Here is a 20,355-nt window from a genome sequence, read left to right as displayed (position 1 = left end):
CCTACAATACGATGTTTTAAAATCAAGTCCAAAAACTTTATAGATCCCTTCTACAGAGCACCTAAAAATTATACTAAGCACTATGCACTGAGTGCTTAACTTGTCCCATGTGGTTTCTTAAGATATATGCGTTAACACACAGACATTTCCCCTTTAGGTTATCCTCCCAAAAAACTCAAAAGAGAGATACTGACTTTCCTGTTTCAAAGATGTAGAAACTGGGATTTGCATAGGGGAAATAACTCCTCTAGAATCATAAGCCTGAAGTGACAGATTCCAATTCTCCATCCCTGGTGAGAACAGGCTCATGGCTCCAAGGTCCTTCAAGTCTTAAATTTTTGTATAATTGACTCAGAAAGATCTGGCTCATTCAGAGTCTAAGTGAAACATGAAGGTTCATTCTTCAGTTTCCCATCAAATTCCAAATGTCTCTAAGTTTAAATGGCAACCTCCATGCCTGGAATGGAAACCCACATCACAACAAATTAGCTAAGTGGTTCCTACACAGTCCTTATTTATAGTCTCAGCAATTCAATTTCTGAATAACAGCTTGGTTGTGATGCATAAAAGACAGTCTTGGGAAGATGATGATGATTGTTTTTTAATAAACTAGATACAAAATTAGCATGTAAATTTATTACAGACAACAGACCCATGAATATTTATTAATAGAATGGAATGACACTTCTCACTGAATCCTAGAATAGTCTATCCTAACAAATGCTCATTAATGAATTAGTCAAAGAAAATGGCATTTGCTAAACTATCACTATGGAGTACTGTTCCATTTGAAATAAGAAAAACATTGCTTCCCTCTTTCCTTCCTCAAAGAATACACAACTATGATGTGCCCCAGACTCAGAGACTTCTCTCTGTTATGCCCACTTGAGAGGTGATCTCACCAAGTCTTCCAGCCTTAGGCTCCATCTCTGTGTTAATTACTCCCAACCTGATGTAGGCAGCCTGGACCTCTTTTCTGAACATCAGAACTGAAGGAAAACAGAATATAGCACCCCAAAATATTCCTCTTTGGCACAAAGATTATGTTGAATCAATTATTTTGAGAATTGCAGACACAAGAGAAGCTCTGAAAACAAAGTAGAAGTTATCCTTCTGCAAATTTACATTTATAAGGAATAATTATATTTATAAAGAATATAACATATTCTTTATATATATTTATTAATATTATATATTTTATAAATTTTCATTTGTAAAGACTATCTCCATTTGGAAGGGTCTCTCTCTCCAACCAGGAAGAAAGGGATGAGTAAATCACAGGAGGATCTTACCAATAAGAAGGCACCAACTGAAATCTGCATAACAGCCATGCTTTTGTTTACTGTGCTTTCCTGACAATCTTCCATAACTCACTCTTCCCCTCTATCCAACCCCTGTCTTTTGTGGTTAGGTGATGGTATTTAAGGTGGTGGCTGGGCCATTTCCAGGAGTTACTCAGTTTTCCTGGGTATCTCTCGTGTATACAAGAGGCATACACCCTATTAAACTTCTGTTTGTTTGTGTTTCTTTCTATTAATCTGTCTTTTGTTATGGGATTGGTCTCATCCAAGAACATAGAAAAGTAAAGGAAAAATTATTTGCCCCCATACCTCCTAACTGGTCTACCCTTTTCTGCCCTCATCTTCATTATGATCTATTATCAAAACAGCAGCCAGCGTAATCCTGTTGAAAGATTAATCATACCAGATCATTCCTCTGTACCAATCCCACCCCCACCCCCAACCTCCTCATGGCTTCCCATCTTTGATAGTGTGATTTCAAATAAGAAATATATATTTTGGTCTTCATCCAAGGTTCAGCCTCAAAGCTTGTAAGACCCTTGGAATTTCCTAAATGATAATAGCAATAGGATCATCTTTTGTTATATTCAGTCTTTAATCCTCAGTTCCTGAAATAGCCTCAAGTGGAAAAAGGTGAACTGTGTGTCTTTGGTAATTCACAACAAACTCCTGTGAACCAGGCCTTAGTTGACGTTCCTGAGGGGACTTTTGAAAAGCCCCTAAGGATGGAGGTTGGTTGCAAGGAAAACCAACCACTATTAGAGGGTGGGACCTGTCAGGCCCAGGCCCAGACCCAGCTCTGGAGGGGCTGGAGGAAGACCCACTCACCAAAAGCCAATGATCTTATCAATTGGGCCTCGGTAATGAAGCCTCCATAAAAATCTCTGAACTACAACGTTCAGCAAGCTTCTGGGTTGATGAACAAGAACACAGTCAGGTGCCAGGAGTGTGGCGCACTCCAACCTCCATGGGGAGAGAAGCTTCTGTGCTCCGGACCCTTCAAGACCTCACCCCATGTGTCTCTTTATCTGGCCATGTACATGTTTGTATCCTTTACTACCCTGAGTTCTATGAGTGGCTCTAGAAAATCAATTGAATCCACAGAGGGAGGTATAGGAACCTCTGACTTAAGGCTGAATGGTCAGAACCACAGGTAACAACCAGATTTGTGACTGGCATCGGAGTGGCATGAGGGAGAGCAGGCTCTGTGGGGCTGAGCCCTTAACCTGAGGAATATGACACTGTCTCCAGGTAGCAGAGTGTCAAAACTGAGTCAAGCTGTAGGACACCCAGTCAGTGCTGAGATTTGGAGAATTGCTTGGAGGTGTTGGAAAAGCACATCCGATACCTTATTGAAAGCCAAGTCTAAAGTCCTTCTGATGATCCAGGTCCCATACCACCATCTGGTGCTGTCCCCTTATCTGATCTCTTCTCCACTGGCTCCCCTCTCTTGCAGGCACACAGGGCTCCCAGCTGGGCCTGAGCCACCCAGGCCCACCCCTTCCTGCTTCCTGTGCTTTGCCTGGAACACTCTGTCCCCTGAGAGATCAGAATGGTCCCCCCCTCAAGCCTGTGGGTCTTCGCCCCAGTGTCATCTCTGAGAAGCTTCTTTTGACCACAGTGTTGATGAGGGAGCATGGGGCAAGCTGGGGGCAAAGTACAGGCTAACAGCACCCTCCCCTGGAGGTGGGACATGTATGATATTCCCTGGACACTCCAGGCCACCACCAAACAGGAAAGGACCAAAAAAAAAAAAAACAAAAAACAAAAGGGTAAATTGATAAGAGTCTCCACCAGTTTAGCAGAAAAAGGCAATCAAGGTGATCCCACCAACAGCCTAAAGTCCAGGAACTCCTGAAGGTCTTAATGTTAATACTTTGCTAGTGGGAAACCCCACCTCAGCTTGACAATAGCTAGGCCTCTAGTAAGTCTTTAGCATGTGAAAGTCTCTTTGGAAACTCCCTCTAGATTTTTATCTCCCCTGACTCCCAAAATGGTCACCCCCACCTCCCACACCTGCAGTGCAGCTCTTTCTGCCCATGGGGGTCCTGTTCCTGTGCTTTAGTTTAATAAAATCACTTTTTTGCACCAAAGACGTCTTCAAAAATTCTTTCTTGGTCTTTGGCTCCAGACCCCACAAACCAACCCCCCATCACCCCAAAACGTAATCAATGTCTAAAATCACAATCCACTTCCCCACTGTACACACTAGTTCCTCGTCCGCCCCCCCCCCCCCAGTCCTTCCTTAGCACCTAAGGCTACCATATTTACTATACAGTTTGCTAGCTCATCATCTGTTTTCTGACTAGAAAGCCGGGGCTTCTCAGACAGTCGAGGCTGCTGCTTGCCCAGTGCCAAACTCTGCCCTAAATTCAGGATTGCAATCAGCACCCCAGCCTCTTCTCCTCCCACCAGAGCACCAACTCTGTCCCCCTGGCACTGTGGGGGAAGAGGAATTTACATGGGCGTCAGTGGTTCCATTGTTCAGGCATTCACTGGGCACCTGGCATGTCATTCTGTCCACTGAGCACAGCCGGTGTGGTGTGTTTCCTTGGAGAGCCACACACCACTCAATGCCAAGGCAGGAAGTCATTCCTATCAGTAAACAAGCAGAACAGGTTAGACACTGTGCCCATGGCGCTTATTATGTGCCACCGCCAATATGTGGCTTTCACAACCACCACACACCCCCGTCCTGTGTTTGCCCTGATTTCGACAAATGCACCTCCTTCAGCAGCACCGGCTCACTGGGTCAGTCGCCACCATGGGGCTAGTACAGTGCTGGTCCTTTCTTCTCACTCCGGAGCCTCGGTGTGTGTGACTTGCCTCTACGCCAGCCCATCTGGCACCGCGAGACCCTTGACTTAGGGAATTTTAAGTGCTTGCACAGAGCTAACCTGGTGCCGGCCACTTAGTGATTTCAAAAAGGCTTTCAGAAAGAAAAACACATTTCCCCAGACACCTCAGCTCTACGTTATCCAAAGAAAAATGTGGGCAGAGGGGGAGCAAAGGATTATGGGAGGGAGGAGACGTAAAGAAAGCGTCAAGAAAGAACTATAATACTGGCAAACACCTACAGGGTACTAAGTATAGAGATGTAGATGTATAGCATTCTTCTGAAGACGCTACCCACATGCACTCATTTTATGTGAAGTGGGCACTGCCCATCACCATCATGGCTGCTTCCCCAGGTGGTAACTGAATCAGAGTTTTTAAGTAACTTGCCCAGTTCACGGGCCCTGTAGTGGGGGCGGCAGGATTTGAACTCGGGCACTCTTGCTCCATGAAGCCGTGCTCTCCGTTTACGTGAATACAGTAAGAAGTCAAAACAGGGGAGCGCCGGCGGGCAGGCGCGGGAAAGGGACGCAGGGAGCGGCGGGCAGCGGACCGGACCTGGCGGATGGGGGTGGGGGTGGCGCTGCGGCCCGCGCGGGTCACCTGGGGCTGAACCGGAATTGTTCAATAGTCGACTCGAGGCTCTCGAGGATCTTCCGGCACTCCTCGGTCTCGGGCGCGTCGCCCCAGCTCGCCATCGGAGAGCCGTGCGCCTCCCGCGGACCTGGGGGCTGGGCGGCGTTGGAGTCCGGAACCCGGCGTCCGTTGCCATGGCGACCCCTAGGGGCGGGCGGAGCGCGGGAATCCGCGCGGTGCGAGCGGGACGCCTGCGCGCTGGGCGTCGGCCGGGCGGCTTCCACCCCTGGTCTGACTCCGGGCTCCCAGACTGGGCGCCCTCTGCTCTGGACGCCCGCGGCCACGCCGCCGCAGAAGTGTCCCCAGAAAAGCTGGATCCCTCTAGCTGCCCCAGCAGCATCCCGCCACGCCCCCAGCCCTCCTTGCCTCCTATTCTCCGGAGCCTTTGAGCTCCGCGCACTTGGGGGGCGTGGATTCCTGAGCGTCTTCCTTTTCACACGAACACCCCTCCCCACGCGACAATTAGACCCCAAATCGACGACCCTCGCCTTCGTGGCCTTCCGCCCTGCCAAAAGGCGCCCTGGCGGTGGACGAGAAATAGCCATGCTCAGGACCTAATGCCGGGCCCTGGGGCGCCCGGAGCAATGCCATAATAGGAAGGAAGAGGGCTGCCTGATGAATTGCCTACACCTGCCTCTCGACCAGAGACGTAGACGTTCATGGACAAAAAATTCTTTGCAGACATGAAACAGCCTACATTCCTATTTAGTATGAAGGTCGGAATCCCGCCGTAGTGTGGAATTTATTGTTACAAAGTTTCGAAAATAATAAGAGAAGCTGCCTAATAGTGAAGCTGTTGTTCATCCTTTATTTTAAATTATGTATTGACAATGGTGATATATCTTTTTTAATATTATAGTATGTCATTTACTAGTTTTAGAGCTAAGTATACTTGGATTTCCATTTCAATACATGGTCTACAGGGAAACAAACTATTTTCTCTCATAATTATGTGAAAACAAAGTTTGATATTAGCTCAAAATACAAAAAGGAAATTATGTAACATTAACACTGCTCTTATACTTAAAGACAGAGACCGAAGGCCCCAAATCTCAAGACAAACAAAAAATAATCTGAACCAATGCCAACATGATCTTCTGTTTTGTTTTCCTTTGAGAAGATGAAGACAGAAAAGTGACTTTTATTCTATGAAGATTTTTCTTTTCAAAATCTAACTTCTAAGTCTCTTGGGGGAAATTATATCAGATAATCAAAAAGTATTTTACAAGAGAGAAATGTATAAATCTATACTAAATTATCTTTTCTTAAGTAATTTTTTTTTTTTTACCACAGTGCACATAAAAATTCTAAAACAAAGAGAAAACTTCCAAGGGGACATTAAAAATGTAATCTGGTTAGGACTGGGCCAGGGTAGGGAAAAGACCGTGGCAAGCTGTTGGCTGCTTCCACTGATCCAATTCAAACTGAATGTTTTGAAACTGAAGAGGGGCATCTCACGGTAGACTTCATGAGTCATTGGTCAGCTCTGTGGAGCATTTGTTGGCTAATATGGACTGCGTAGTGACACCATCCCACAAAAACATGGGCTGAACAAAACCTCTTTGTTGGAAGCCTTGCTACAGCATATCAAAGAGTTTCAGATTTCAGTGTCTAGGAGACCAAGTTATGAGCATGATCGGCTTTGAAACTAGTACCTGCATAACACTTCTCTTGTTGTCAGTTACCTACAGTTGCTTCTCAGGTGTTCTGCCTTATAAAATCGTTCATTTCAGATCATGTTCTCACCTATAAACAACTGGGGTTGGTGAGATCAGAGCATTTGTCATACTAAATCCAGGCTCTTATATCACATGATGAATTGATGGATGGTTTTTAGTGGAAAGCTCCTGAGCTCTGGAGTAAACATTAAAAAAAAAAAAAAATCCTATGAAATAGTTGCTTTAGGACATTGGAAAATTTATATAACATCTCTGAGCCTCTTTTTTCTCACCAGTAAAAACTGGATAGTCAACCTTTCTCAGGATGGTTAGGAGTAATCTATACAGGAAAAAAGCACACACACACAGCTCAAGTAGCACGTGGTGAAACAAATATGAACCAGACCTGCAAAGAGTGTGTTCCACCTTTCTAAACCACAGCTAAGGAATACACTGTTTAAAGTTTTCCATTTTTAACAAGTTGAAGTCTCATCAGCTAAAATAATTTTTACTTTTTAAGCTAATAGGGTTTGCGGCACAATTTTAAATTTTCAAATGCTTCTTTGAAACGGGTATAAATATAACGTGTGTTTATATGAAAAGATCACCTACCAATTATTAAAAGTGATAACATCTCAGATTAAATAGCATGAGGATTTGATTACGAGTCAAGTGGTGACTCTAAACATAGTAATTTGTATATTCCAGTTGGATATTATCGGTCCTGTAGTCTAATAAAAGCCAAGAGTTTTCAGGTTAGGTTTGTAATTTAAATTCTTTCTAGAGTCATCATATGTAAAGTGCTTATTTTTCTTTTATCACCGGCTGTAATCTGTGATTATGTGGTGCAGGCTCTGTTAGGTAAACTTGTTTTTTGTTGTGCCTCATCCCTAACCAAAGTTCTTAAATAAAGGGTTGGGAAAGGAAATGGCCAGTCTTTAGCCACGACAATATTACGCTACTAAATCCTTTGTGGAAAAACTCCCGAGACTAGATCGTTTTTATGTCTTAAATGTTACTGCAGTGGCATAGCATATCCACTCTTGTAACAATCCATTGGTGTTTGTCACGTGGCTAAAGCTGAAAACCAAGATGGGAAGCATGATGGGAATTTGGGCAGGAGCAGTCCTGAGATGGAATTTGGATCTTACTGCCAAACGTCCTTGAGCGCTGTGGTAGAAGATAACCTCTGTTTGGAACTAGTCTGGACGCTTAAAAGAGAGACTCGTAAAAATGTGGAAAAAAAAAATGGTAGAGCTTAGTCATCTGCAGAAGTTGGTCCCACCTGCTGCTGAGGGAAATTTGGGGAGTCTCCTGGGCCTGACTAACTGATCATAGCGGGTCTGCATGCCTGCAACACAACCTAGCAAATCTGCAACACATACATTGCAATATGCAGGGAGGTGGGTCTGGAAAGGTAGACGTCTGAAAGGTAGACATCTGAGTAATAAAAGGGTGATTGCTGTAACTCCTGCAATCCGAGATTTCAACCAAAGATGGTAAAGATGTGAATCCTAGAATTAGTGAAATAAATAATAAGAATTGATAAGACAAAGACCTTTTCCGGGGACTCCATTTCATCAGACCACAAAAGGATGGGATTTACTGTCATGAGGAGTGGAACACTCAACGGACGACCACAAATCACCTATGTAGGACCATCTAGTTCTCTGTTCTATTTCCAGTACCGCACGGTCATTCAGACTCTTGGAGATCTAGATTCCAAAGATTTAATGTAGATAGCAGACGTTTGGGTTCGGTTAGCGTGAGTATTCCCCTGTGGCCTGACCGAAGTGAACTGATAAGATACAGTGTTTAGACCTTCTATAGGAGGACCAGATTTAAGAGACCAAACATTCCCCAGAACGAAACACCAGGTCAGGCTTTGCCTGGAAAGTTAGCTCGGCTCTCGAATTTATATTCCAGCCGTTGCACAACGAACACCTGCATTGTCCTTCTGTTTCAAACTCTACCTCATAAAAGTGGAATAAAACATTCTAATTTAGCACTTTCGAGAGCTCATGGGGAATACTGGACGTGGAATACAGTAGTGTGAAACTCAGATTCGTTATTGTTGTGCCTGTTTATGCACCTAGAAATGCTTCAGGGTACACTGAGAGGGACATATGTTATGTGGGTTCTGCTCTACCAAGGTGCTGATCAGAAGCGCACAGCCAGGGGATGGCACATCCACTCTTGCTCAAATCAGAAAGTTCAAACTTACTGAACGGACTACTCCAAGCTCTGCTGTTAACTGTTCTAGACCAACAAAGCCACACTGTGCTAGTTAATATATTGAATGTCAGCAGTGGGGTTTTATTGGTGAAGGTAGTGGCCTATTGGTGAGCACAGTAGATGTTGGAAGTGGGCTCACATTGGTGAATTTAAAGATCTTCATGATATATAGGTCAGCCAAAGTCATTCAGAAACGCTCCCACCTTGCAGGAAAAGTATGCAAGAGTCTCAGAGAGGCTAGAACTGAAACCTTGAGGGATGGGGCTTAGAGTTTGATCCCCTGACAGTCCTCTGGCCAGCCTTTGATTTGCAATTGCCCGATGCCTACTAACAGGGCCCAGGATCTTGCTTCTGGAATGTTATCAGAGGTGCTTCAAAGGAATCATTCGTGCCTGCTCTTAGTACATCCACCAGGACAGAAAGAAAGTGGGGCTTTGGAGACCTCCACAAACACGCTGCATAAACCTCCTGGGGCCTGCTTGCCATGAGTGTTTTAAAAAATAAATGTGGTGGGGAGGGGCACCTGGGTGCATCAGTAGGTTAAGTGTCCAGCTTTGGCTCAGGTCATGATCTCACGGTTAGTGAGTTCAAGCCCCACATCAACTCTGCTGTCAGTGCAGAGCCTGCTTAGGATCCTCTGTCTCCCTCTTTCTCTCTGCCCCTCCCCCTCACATGCTCTCTCTCCCTCTCTGAAAAATAAATAGACATTAAAAAATTTTTTTAAATGTGGGAGAGTTGATTTTTTTTTAATTTTTTCAACTTTTTTTTTGAGAGACAGAGCATGATCAGGGAGGGCCAGAGAGAGAGGGAGACACAGAATCCAAAGAAGGTTCCAGGCTCTGAGCTGTGAGCAAAGAGCCTGATGTGGGACTTGAACTCATGAACCATGAGATCATGACCCGAGCCGAAGTCAGATGCTCAACTGAGCCACCGAGACATCCTGAGACTTGCTTTCAATCTAAGCAAGCTGAGAGCAAGGGGGTGGGGAAATAGCTAATCCTCACCTTCATCAAGTTTCTTTAAAGGATACAGCATCGATGCAAAGAAACCTGAGAACCGTGTGTGACCAAATTATGTCGGTGTTCTGGGAAGCCAGAAGAAATAATGAAATCTTTTTGTGACTGATTTTGATGTGTAAAATCTGTATCTGCTTAACTCATCCTTGTATATCCCTATCCCAAGCAGTGCCACTCACGCAGTATGTGCTCGATAAGTATTTGTCCAATGAATCAATAATGGAGAAATTGTGAATTAAGTTCCTTAAAAGAGCCATTTCTAAAGCATAAAGCACCTCAGTGGTTGACACAAGGAACTAGGCAGGCAAATACTGTTGGCTGCTATTTCTAGGTGGGGGAGACACTAAAACAAGCTGCCTATGCATGTTGGCTGCAGAAAATCCCACACCCCGTGGCCGGGGGAGAAGGAGATGTTTGGGCCAGAAAGACCTCTTCTCCGCTGCCTCATTCTTTATGAAGAAGGAAACTCCATCATCAACGTACAAGTAAGAGGAGGGAAGGATTGCAAGTGGTCAGTTCCCATCAGGACATTCTAGGTCTAGTTTCAAGCCACCAATTGAAATGATTGGCCCAGGAAGGGAAAAAAAAAAAAAAAAAAAACAACTGTATGTTTGACTATAATGGTTGATTTTATATGTCAAATTGGCTGGACCACATTGCCCAGATATTTGGTCAAATATTATTGCAGATGTTTCTGTGGTGGTTTTTGGGTGAGATCGGCATTTAAATTGGTAGATTTTGAATAAAACCTATTATCATCCATGATGTGGGTGGGCCTCATCCAATCAGTTGAAGCCCTGAATAGAACAAAAGACTTCTCACTCTTGAGCAAAAGAGAATTCTGCAGCCAGTGGCCTCTGGACTCGAACTGCAACATTAGCTCTTTGCGATGTGTGTAGCTTGATGACGTTAACATTAGAACTGTAGCATCAGCTCCTCCCTGGGTGTCCAGCTCGCCTACCAGGCCCTGCAGATTTCAGACTTACTGGCCTCCATAATCATGTGAATTAGTTCCTAAAATAAATCTTTCTATACATCGTATTTGTTCTATTGCTCTGGAGAACGCTGGCTAGCACAGTGACCAATGAAAAATTAATAAATTAATCAAAGGATACTCATATTCTTTGCAGCTCTTACGTGATATCAATAATAGGAAATGGGATGGGTAGTTATTTTTTCTCTTTTCTTTTTTTTTTTTTTTGAGATGAGACTGTGCACGTGAAAGCAGAGAAAGGGCAGAGAGAAGGAGAACATCTTTTTTTTTTTTTTTTTAAGTTTATTTATTGACTTTGGGGAGGAGGGGCAGAGAGAGGGGGAGAGAGAGAATCCCAAGCAGGCTCTGTGCTGTCAGCACAAAGCCCAGTGCAGGGCTCAAATTCATGAACCGTAAGATCATGACCTGAGACGAAATCAAGAGTCAGACGCTTAACTGACTGAGCTACTCCGGTGCCCTAAGAGAGAGAGAGAGACAGCATCTTAAGCAGACCCTATGCCCAGCAGGTGGCCAACATATGGGGGTCAATCTCACAACAGTGAGGTAGTGACCTGAGCTGAAATCAAGAGTCAGACACTTAACCCACTAACCCTGTAATGGTTAGTTTTATGTGTCAATTTGACTGGGCTCAGGAATGCCCAGATAGCTGGTTGAACATTGTTTCTGGATGTCTCTGTGGGAATGTGCCTCGAAAAGATTAGGATTTGAATCAGTAGGCTGAGTAACAAAAAACCCCCTGGCTAATGTGGGCGGGCACCATCCAATCCGTTGAGGGACTGTATAGAACACAAAGGTGGAGGAAGGGCTAATTAGCTTTCTGCTTGAGCTGTGACATACACCCTCTCCTGCCCTCAGACATTCAGGCTCTTGGTTCCCTGGCCTTTGAACTTGGCCAGGGATTTAGACCATGGATTCATGGTTCCCACGCCCCCCAGTGTAGGCTGGAACTACACCACTGGGCTTCCAGCTTGCAGACGATAAGGTGTGAGACTTCTCATCCTCCACAGTCATATGACCCAACCATTCATAACAAATCTTTCTTACTGATTCTGTTTCTCTGGGGAACCCTGACGAATACAGTAAATGTACTAAAAGGACTGAGAACGATAATCATTACGAGTCTAATATTTACCAAGTGCCTACTATATGTCAGAAGCCTTTTTAGGCATTTAACACATCATTTGATGACTCGTGATTTTAAAAGTGAGAAAATGGAGACAGCAAGAGGTTGATTTACTTGCCCATGTTCACGGTTTGCACGGGTGAAAACTGGAGTCCGAACACAGACAGTTTTGTTCCAGAACTTACACGCTTCACCGTGATGCTATGTCGCCTCCCTGAACTGTCATGAGGAATGAATTCTTTCAATTCTTTCCATAATGTTAGTTTTTGCAAACGGCCTATAAACTCTCTCTCTCTCCAACTGTCAAGCACATATTAGTCGCTTAATTATGGATGTGTGTCGCTGGGGTTGCTGTAGAGAATCAAATACATTAACACCCGGCATAACCGGAGCCTGGTTATCAGAGAAATTCACCTTTGTGCGATATTCATGAGCACAAGAAATTAACCAAAAAACCTGTGAGCCTAAAGAGGCTACAAGTTCACACCTAAATCCTAATTGCTTGGCTCCTAGGAAAGCTTCTTAACCTATTACTTAGAACCCATATATCTTTATCATCAGGTACAATTCCAACAGAGCTGGAAATCTGCTTTCTGTCTCTACAGCCAGTAAAAGTGGGGAGATGGGCTACTGAAGACCATCCATGTATTGACAGGGATGAAGAGTAATAGTTGGCAGCAGGGCACTGAAAGACTAAAATTCCACAACAAAAATTCAAATGACATGAGAGGTGTGGGCCATCGTGAGGAACAAATAGATCTCTGCTTGTCACTGGCCCTGAGGGCATCACTATGAAATAACTATGGTTCATAACAATGACCATGAATCCTTGATTATGTTTAATACAAGTGTGTTTTAACACACTCTCTTGAAAAGGCAACTGTGTGTATAAGACAGTTAAAATACATTGTCTCGATTCTAAAAATTATTCTAGGGACACCTGGGTGGCTCAGTCGGTTAAGCGACCAACTTCAGCTCAGGTCATGATCTCACGGTACAGTTCATGGGTTCAAGCCCTGCGTCGGGCTCTGTGCTGACAGCTCAGAGCCTGGAGCCTGTTTCAGATTATGTGTCTCCCTCTCTCTCTGACCCTCCCCTGCTCATGCTCTCTCTCTCTCTCTCTCAATCTCAGAAAAAAATAAAACATAATTTTTTTTTTAAATTATTCTAGCTGAATTCATTCTCGGAGATGGTTTGATATAACTGAAATTTTATTTTATTCCTTAAACAAAAGGTGACATCTCTTTGTCACTCCCATGAGATTGCTTTGTGTTATTGTAATGTCAGAGTTTTCAGAGCAGAAGGGACTTTAGAGAGAATATAATTTAGTCTGCTCACTCAAGAATATAATTTAGTCTGCTCATATAGGTTAGGCCATAGCTACATCTAGGATTTTTTTAAAATTTTAAGTAAACTCCTTGACACACGTGGGGCTCAAACTCACAATCCTGAGATCAAGAGTCGCATGCCCTACTGATGGAACCATCCAAGTGCTCCCATCTGGGATTCCTTTATCCTTCGGTCCATCATAGTGTGTCAGTCCCACAAACAATCCCAAATCTCAGTGACTTGATTCAACAAAAGTGAATTTCTCACTCATGCTACAATTCCCAAGAGTTGGCAGGAAATTCTGCTCCCACCTAGGGATCCAGTTGGTAGAAACATCTTTTTCTTATGGGAACAGGTGTGGAATACAAGGCCTCTTGGATCACTTTACGAAGAGAAGGAAGGAGAAAGAATCCTGACTGGCAGTGGAATACATTGGCTCCTTCTACCCATTCCCCTGATAAGAGTCACATGGCTCTACCAACTGCAAAGGGGTCTAGAAAATCTATTCAATCGTCAAGCCCTCAGAAAGTAGAAGGGAACTGATATTAGCAAACACTAGGAACATCTACTAGTATTCTTTCCATTATATCACCCTCCTTTTTGTTTAAGTTTATGTATTTATTTTCAGAGAGAGAGAGTGCAAGGGAGGGGCAGAGAGAGGGAGAGAGAGAATCCCAAGCAGGTTCTGTGCTGTCCACACAGAGCTCAATGCAAGGCTCAAAGCCACAAACCGCAAGATCATGACCTGAGCGGAAACCAAGAGTTGGACACTCAAGCGACTGAGCCACCCAGGCGCCTCCATGATACCACCCTTCTTTTTTTTTTTTTTTTTTTACAAATAGTTTATTGTCAAATTAGTTTCCACATAACACTCAGTGCTCATCCCCACAAGTGCCCTCCTCCATGCCCATCCCTCCTCCCCCCCACATCCATCAGTCCTCAGTTTTTGTCAGCATTCAAGAGTCTCTCATGGTTTGCCTCTCTCCCTTTCCCCCACCATTTCCCCCCTTCTTCTCCCCCTTGCTCCTCCGTCAAGTTTCTCCTAATCCTCCTATACATGCAAACATATATTTGTCCTTCTCTGCCTGACTTATTTCGCTCAGCATAACACCCTCAAGGTCCATCCATCTTGCTACACATGGCCAGATTTCACTGTTTCTCATTGCCATGTAGTATTCCATGGTATAGATAAACCACATCTTCTTGATCCATTCGTCTGTTGATGGACACTTAGGCTCTTTCCATGTTTTAGCTATTGTGGAGAGTGCTGCTATGAACATTGGGGTACATGTGCTCCTATGCCTCAGCATTTCTGTATCCCTTGGGTAAATTCCTAGCAGTGCTATTGCTGGGTCATAAGGGAGTTCTATTGTTAGTTTCCTGAGGAACCTCCACACTGTTTTCCAGAGGGGCTGTACCAGTTTACATTCCCACCAACAGTGCAGGAGGGTGCCCGTTTCTCCACATCCTCGCCAGCATCTAGAGTTCTCTGATTTGCTCATTTTAGCCACTCTGACTGGCGTGAGGTGGTATCTCAGTGTGGTTTTGATTTGTATTTCCCTGATGAGGAGGGATGCTGAGCATCGTTTCATGTGTCTGTTGGCCATCTGGATGTCCTCTTTGGAGAAGTGTCTGTTCATGTCTTCTGCCCATTTCTTCACTGGGTTGTTTGTTTTTCGGGCGTGGAGTTTGGTGAGTTCCTTATAGATTCTGGATATTAACCCTTTATCTGATATGTCATTTGCAACTATCTTTTCCCATTCCGTTGGTTGCCTATTAATTTTCTGGGTTGTTTCCTTGGCTGTGCAGAAGCTTTTAATCTTGATGAGGTCCCAACAGTTTATTTTTGCTCTCGATTCCCTTGCTTTTGGGGATGTGTCAAGTAAGAAGTTGCTGCGGTGGAGGTCAAGGAGGTTGTTTCCTGCTTTCTCCTCTAGGGTGTTGATAGTTTCCTGTCTCACGTTCAGGTCCTTTATCCATTTTGAGTTGATTTTTGTGCATGGTGTGAGAAAATGATCTAGTTTCATTCTTCTGCATGTTGCTGTCCAGTTCTCCCAACACCATCTGTTAAAAAGGCTGTCTTTTTTCCATTGGATATTCTTTCCTGCTTTGTCAAAGATCAGTTGGCTGTATACTTTTGGGTCCACTTCTGAGTTCTCAATTCTGTTCCATTGGTCTATGTGTCTGTTTTTGTGCCAATACCATACTGTCTTGAGGATGACAGCTTTGTAGTAGAGGCTGAAGTCTGGGATGGTGATACCTCCCGTTTTGGTTTTATTTTTCAGTATTACTTTGGCTATTCGGGGTCTTTTGTGGTTCCATACAAATTTTTGGATAGTTTGTTCTAGTTTTGAGAAGTATGCTGGTGCAATTTTGATTGGAATTGCATTGAATGTGTAGAGTGCTTTAGGTAGTAATGACATCTTAACTATATTTATTCTTCCTATCCATGAGCATGGAATGTTTTTCCATTTCTTTGTGTCTTCTTCAATTTCCTTCATAAGTTTTCTATAGTTTTCATCATACAGATCTCTTGTATCCTTGGTTAGGTTTATTCCGAGGTATTTTATGGTTTTTTGTGCAATTGTGAATGGGATCAGTTTCTTGATTTCTCTTTCTGTTGCTTCATTGTTGGTGTATAAAAATGCAACCGATTTCTGTACGTTGATTTTGTACCCTGCAACTTGGCTGAATTCTTGGATCAGTTCTAGTAGGCTTCTGGTGGAGTCTGTCGGGTTTTCGATGTAGAGTAGCATGTCATCTGCGAAGAGTGAAAGTTTGACTTCCTCTTTGCCAATTCTGATGCCTTTGATTTCCTTTTGTTGTCTGATGGCTGATGCTAGGACTTCCAGCACTACGTTAAACAGCAGTGGTGAGAGTGGACATCCCTGTCGTGTTCCTGATCTCAGGGGGAAAGCTCTCAGTGTTTCCCCGTTGAGGATGATGTTAGCTGAAGGCTTCTCATAGATGGCTTTGATGATGTTTAAGTAGTTTCCTTCTATCCCAACTTTCTCGAGAGTCTTTATTAAGAAGGGATGGTGTATTTTGTCAAATGCTTTTTCTGCATCTATTGACAGGATCATATGGTTTTTATCTTTTCTTTTATTGATATGATGTATCACATTGATTGATGTGCGAATGTTGAACCAGCCCTGTATCCCAGGAATGAATTCCACTTGATCTTGGTGGATGATTCTTTTTATATGCTGCTGGATTCGATTTGCAAGGATCTTGTTGAGAATTTTTGCATCTGTATTCATCAAGGATATTGGCCTATAGTTCTCTTTTTTTGCTGGATCTCTGTCTGGCTTGGGGATCAGAGTGATGCTGGCTTCATAAAGTGAGTCCGGGAGTTTTCCTTCGATTTCTATTTTTTCATGATACCACCCTTCTTAAACAACTTACAAATTTCAAGGTAGCGAAGGAGGTAATAACATCAACGGTGACAATGATGATGATGTCTGATATCTCATTAGTCCTTAAGGTCCAGAGACTGCTTCTCTCATATACATTATTAACTCAACCTTGTGAAATGACATTATCTTCCTTTTTCATATGAGAAAGTCAGGCTCAGAGAAAGTTCATTTGAATGGAGTGATTTGCTTAGGGTCACATAAATGAGTCTCTAGGAGATGAAATTTTGACAGTCTAGTCAGTGCTAGACTGACCCTTAGGATGACCCCAGGAGAAAAGTGGGATAATTCAGAATCTCATCCAGGGACAGGCCAACACGAGAAACCCATGCCCAGAATTTACTATAAAAGAGCTTAAAGCACAAGTGTTTGTAAAAGTAAAGAAATAGTGGAGTTGGCTTCTAATTATGATTCCTTTACTTATAACCAAAGTTTGCAACCAAACATGCCTGGCAGGTAAGTATAAACACAATATCTATTTTTTTTATTTTTACATTTATTTATTTATTTTTTGAGAGCAAGCCAGAAAGGAGTAGAGAGAGTGAGGGAGAGAGAAATTCCAAGCAGGCTCTGAGTCTGATGTGGGGTTCAAACCCACGAAGTGTGAGATCATGACCTGAGCAGAAACCAAAAGTTGGATGCTCAACTGACTGAGCCACCCAGGTGCCCCTAGGCACAATATCTATTATATTAATGGAAAACAAAATAAAAACCACATGTTCCTAATAGAAAGTATTAGGTGTTATGTAATGGCACTATTAGATTTGAAAGATCACATCTGGGCTAGAAATTTAAGGGAAGGACTCATTGAATCACAATTTTACAATTGTGAAATGAATCAATCCTGGCTGATCTAAGGGAAAACTAAACAATTAGGATTTAAAATGTTTATTTATCGGGGTGCCTGGGTGGCTCAGTCAGTTGGGCGCCTGACTTCGGCTCAGGTCATGATCTCACGATTTGTGGGTTTGGGCCCTGCGTCGGGAGCCTGCTTCGGATTCTGTGTCTCCCTCTCTCTCTGCTCCTCCCCCATTCAAGATCTGTTTCTCTCTGTCTCAATAATAAATAAACATACAACATTTTTTCAAACTAAAAAAAAAAAGTTTGTTTATTGGTGGGGGGAAGCACACATGTGCATGAGCAGGGGAGAGGTGGAAAGAGAGAGGATAGAGAGAATCCCAAGCAAGCTCCATGCTCAGCACAGAGCCCAATGCTGGGCTCAGTGTCACGACTTTGAGATCATGACCTGAGCTGAAATCAAGAGTCAGATTTTTAAACAACTGAGCAACCCAGGGGCCCCAACAACTAGGATTTTAGAAGTAAAGCCACATGAGAATGGCAGAACCAATCACGCAATAAGCATTTGGTAGTAAGTTAGTCACAGGACAGGGATGGGGGATAAAAAGTTAGCCACAGCACAGAATACAGAGGAAAAGTGTGTTCTTTTGGAAATGTATTGTCTTCTTTCTTATTGAAAGAAGACAAAATTAATACATGTAAAATGACACATGTTCTCATAAAAGCGTCTATAACAAAGTGCTATTTTGTACAATGAAAACTCCAAAGGAAGTAGGAAATGTGCAGAAAACTAAGTTATTTTTTAATGTCAATTTTTTAAAAGTTTGTTTATTTTTGACAGAGAGAGCACGTGCACACCCAAGTGGGGGAGAGGTAGAAAAAGGGGACCAAGGGTTTCAAGAGGGCTCCGTACAGCAGTGAGCCCCATGCAGGGCTCGAACTCACGACCCTTGGGACCATGACCTGAGCCAAAGTCAGACGCTGAACACACTAAGCCACCCAGGCGCCCCAAGAAAACTGAGTTCTAAAGAAGAAAAGGGAGGAGTACTCGGTGAACATTTCATGCAGACGCTGATGGAGGCCCAGGACTTAAAGCCTGCATATAGTTTGGTTAGGCGAACAGGAAAAGGGGGTCCGTTCTAGAAACGGCATGAACCAAGGGTAGAGCTGTATTGTGCTCCCGGGAAAGTAGCACGGGGTTGGCACGCCACCCTGTGTTATTATTAGTTATGGAGACGTACCTCTGCCCCACTGGATTATTATCATTCTGAGGAATAGGCCGTATTCATCTCTGCAGAGGTGAAGTGAGCATTCGGTGCACAAAGGGTGCTCAAAACTGTTTACTTTGTATGGTTTCAAATTTTTGCTTAGAATCATAGAAAAAAGGACTCACACGGGTTCCAAGCTCTCCTTGAACCTGTTCTTTGCCGATTTTAAAATGGAAGATTTTATCCCTAGTGGGTTTTTTTTCCCTCGGTTACTATGAAAGATTCAGACTACGATGGGAAGACTAATGCCAAGTTGGTTTGTACCACAAGCAAAGTACTCAAGTAACAAACACACGTCTTTGTTGCCTTTGTTACACTAGGACCTGGGGAGAAAGTTTGAACCAAGCCTGAGCGGCTGCCAACCCGAGACAGGATTCTCTCATTCAGCTCATTTCTTCTTGAATAATTCATTGGCAGAGTTCCTTCTACCCTTGAGAAGCCTCAAGAAGCCTCGAGTTTCTTACTGTGTCCTAATGAATGTTAATCGAACCCCTCCCCATCTTGAGGTCAACAGGATCTTATTTATATTTTTGCCCCTGCCCTTAAAAATTTCTTCACACTCCGAAGCTTGAAAGAGTTTGTAATTTTTCTTATTCCTTCCTTCCTTCCTTCCTTCCTTCCTTCCTTCCTTCCTTCCTTCCTTCCTTCTTTCCTTCCTTCCTTCCTTCCGGCTCTTAAGCTCAATTAAGAAGCTAATGAGACGAACGCGACCAAGATGTTGGCTTGTCACGCACCTGCACCCACGCACCTGTGCCTTCTCCCTTCCTTGGCCACAGACTGCTCTCTTACCCCTTGTGATATTGTGATTTTTAAGAAATACATATCTTAGTCTTGTCCAGTTTTTGGCACAGAGTTCCAAAAACGCTTGAAATTTCTCAAGAGAGAAGAAAGGCGTCTTGTGATTCATAACAAGGCCCTCTCCATTCACCGGTTGATGTTAAGAACTCTTGACCAGCCCAAGGTGGGGGGCGTCGCTAGAGGAGCCAATCAGAATAGCCCGAAGGTGGGGGCGTTGCCTGAGAAGCCAATCAGGATGAGAGGGTTGGAACTTTCTGCCTCAAACCCCACCTTCCAGACAGGGAGGAAGGGCTGGAGGCTGAATGGATCACCAAAGGCCAACGGTTTAATCTTTCATGCCTATGGTAATGAAGCCTTCGTAAATACCCCAGCAAAGAAAGATTCCGAGAGCTTCTAGATGGTGAGCCCATGGAGGTTCTTGGAGGGCGGTGTGCCCAGAGAGGGCATGGACGCTACTCACCCTTTCCCCCAGGCCTTCACTCATCTCTTCCATCTGGCGTTATATCCATTTATAATAAACCAGTAATCCGGTAAGTATACAGTTTTCCTGAGTTCTGCAAGCCCCTCTAGCAAATTCTTTGAACGCGAGGAGAGAGTCTGGGACCCTCCAATGTATACCGGTCAGTCAGAGAGCGAAATGGCAAGCTGGCCTTGTGAGTGGCGTCTGAAGGAGGGGGGAGCAGTCTTGGGGGATCGAGCCCATTACCTATGGCATCTGACTCTGTCCGCAGGTAGGGTGGTGTCAGAATTGAGTTAAACTGTAGAACACCCAGCCGGTGGTGCGGAGTTGCTTGGAGTGTGGACGCCCCCCACATCTGGAGTCAAAAGGGAAGTGTGTAGTGAAGTGTCAGGAGTAGAAGACACAGGGCATGTTTTTCTTTAGATGCTTCTCCATCTCTAAAATGTACCTGCTTCATCATTTGGCTGCAGCGTTTGGTCAGTTCAGGGACA

The 20,355-nt window shown here is 43.9% G+C and overlaps 1 protein-coding gene across 1 annotated transcript in view; it reads right to left on the bottom strand.

Annotated features, from left to right (window-relative positions):
• The window catches only part of CUNH10orf67 (chromosome unknown C10orf67 homolog), a 162,011-nt gene extending 157,103 nt beyond the window's left edge, over nucleotides 1–4,908 (bottom strand). Inside the window, 2 exon segments of the mRNA XM_039233064.1 lie at nucleotides 4,740–4,839; nucleotides 4,842–4,908. Of these exon segments, the coding sequence (XP_039088995.1) occupies nucleotides 4,740–4,839; nucleotides 4,842–4,908 (167 nt within the window).
• Nucleotides 4,909–20,355: the final 15,447 nt, after the last annotated feature.

Source organism: Hyaena hyaena, unplaced genomic scaffold (assembly GCF_003009895.1).
Source record: "Hyaena hyaena isolate Hyena2069 unplaced genomic scaffold, ASM300989v1 scaffold_72, whole genome shotgun sequence".
NCBI lineage: Eukaryota > Metazoa > Chordata > Mammalia > Carnivora > Hyaenidae > Hyaena > Hyaena hyaena.
Note: the sequence above shows the minus strand (reverse complement) of the source record. Positions and strands in the feature narration are given on the sequence as shown.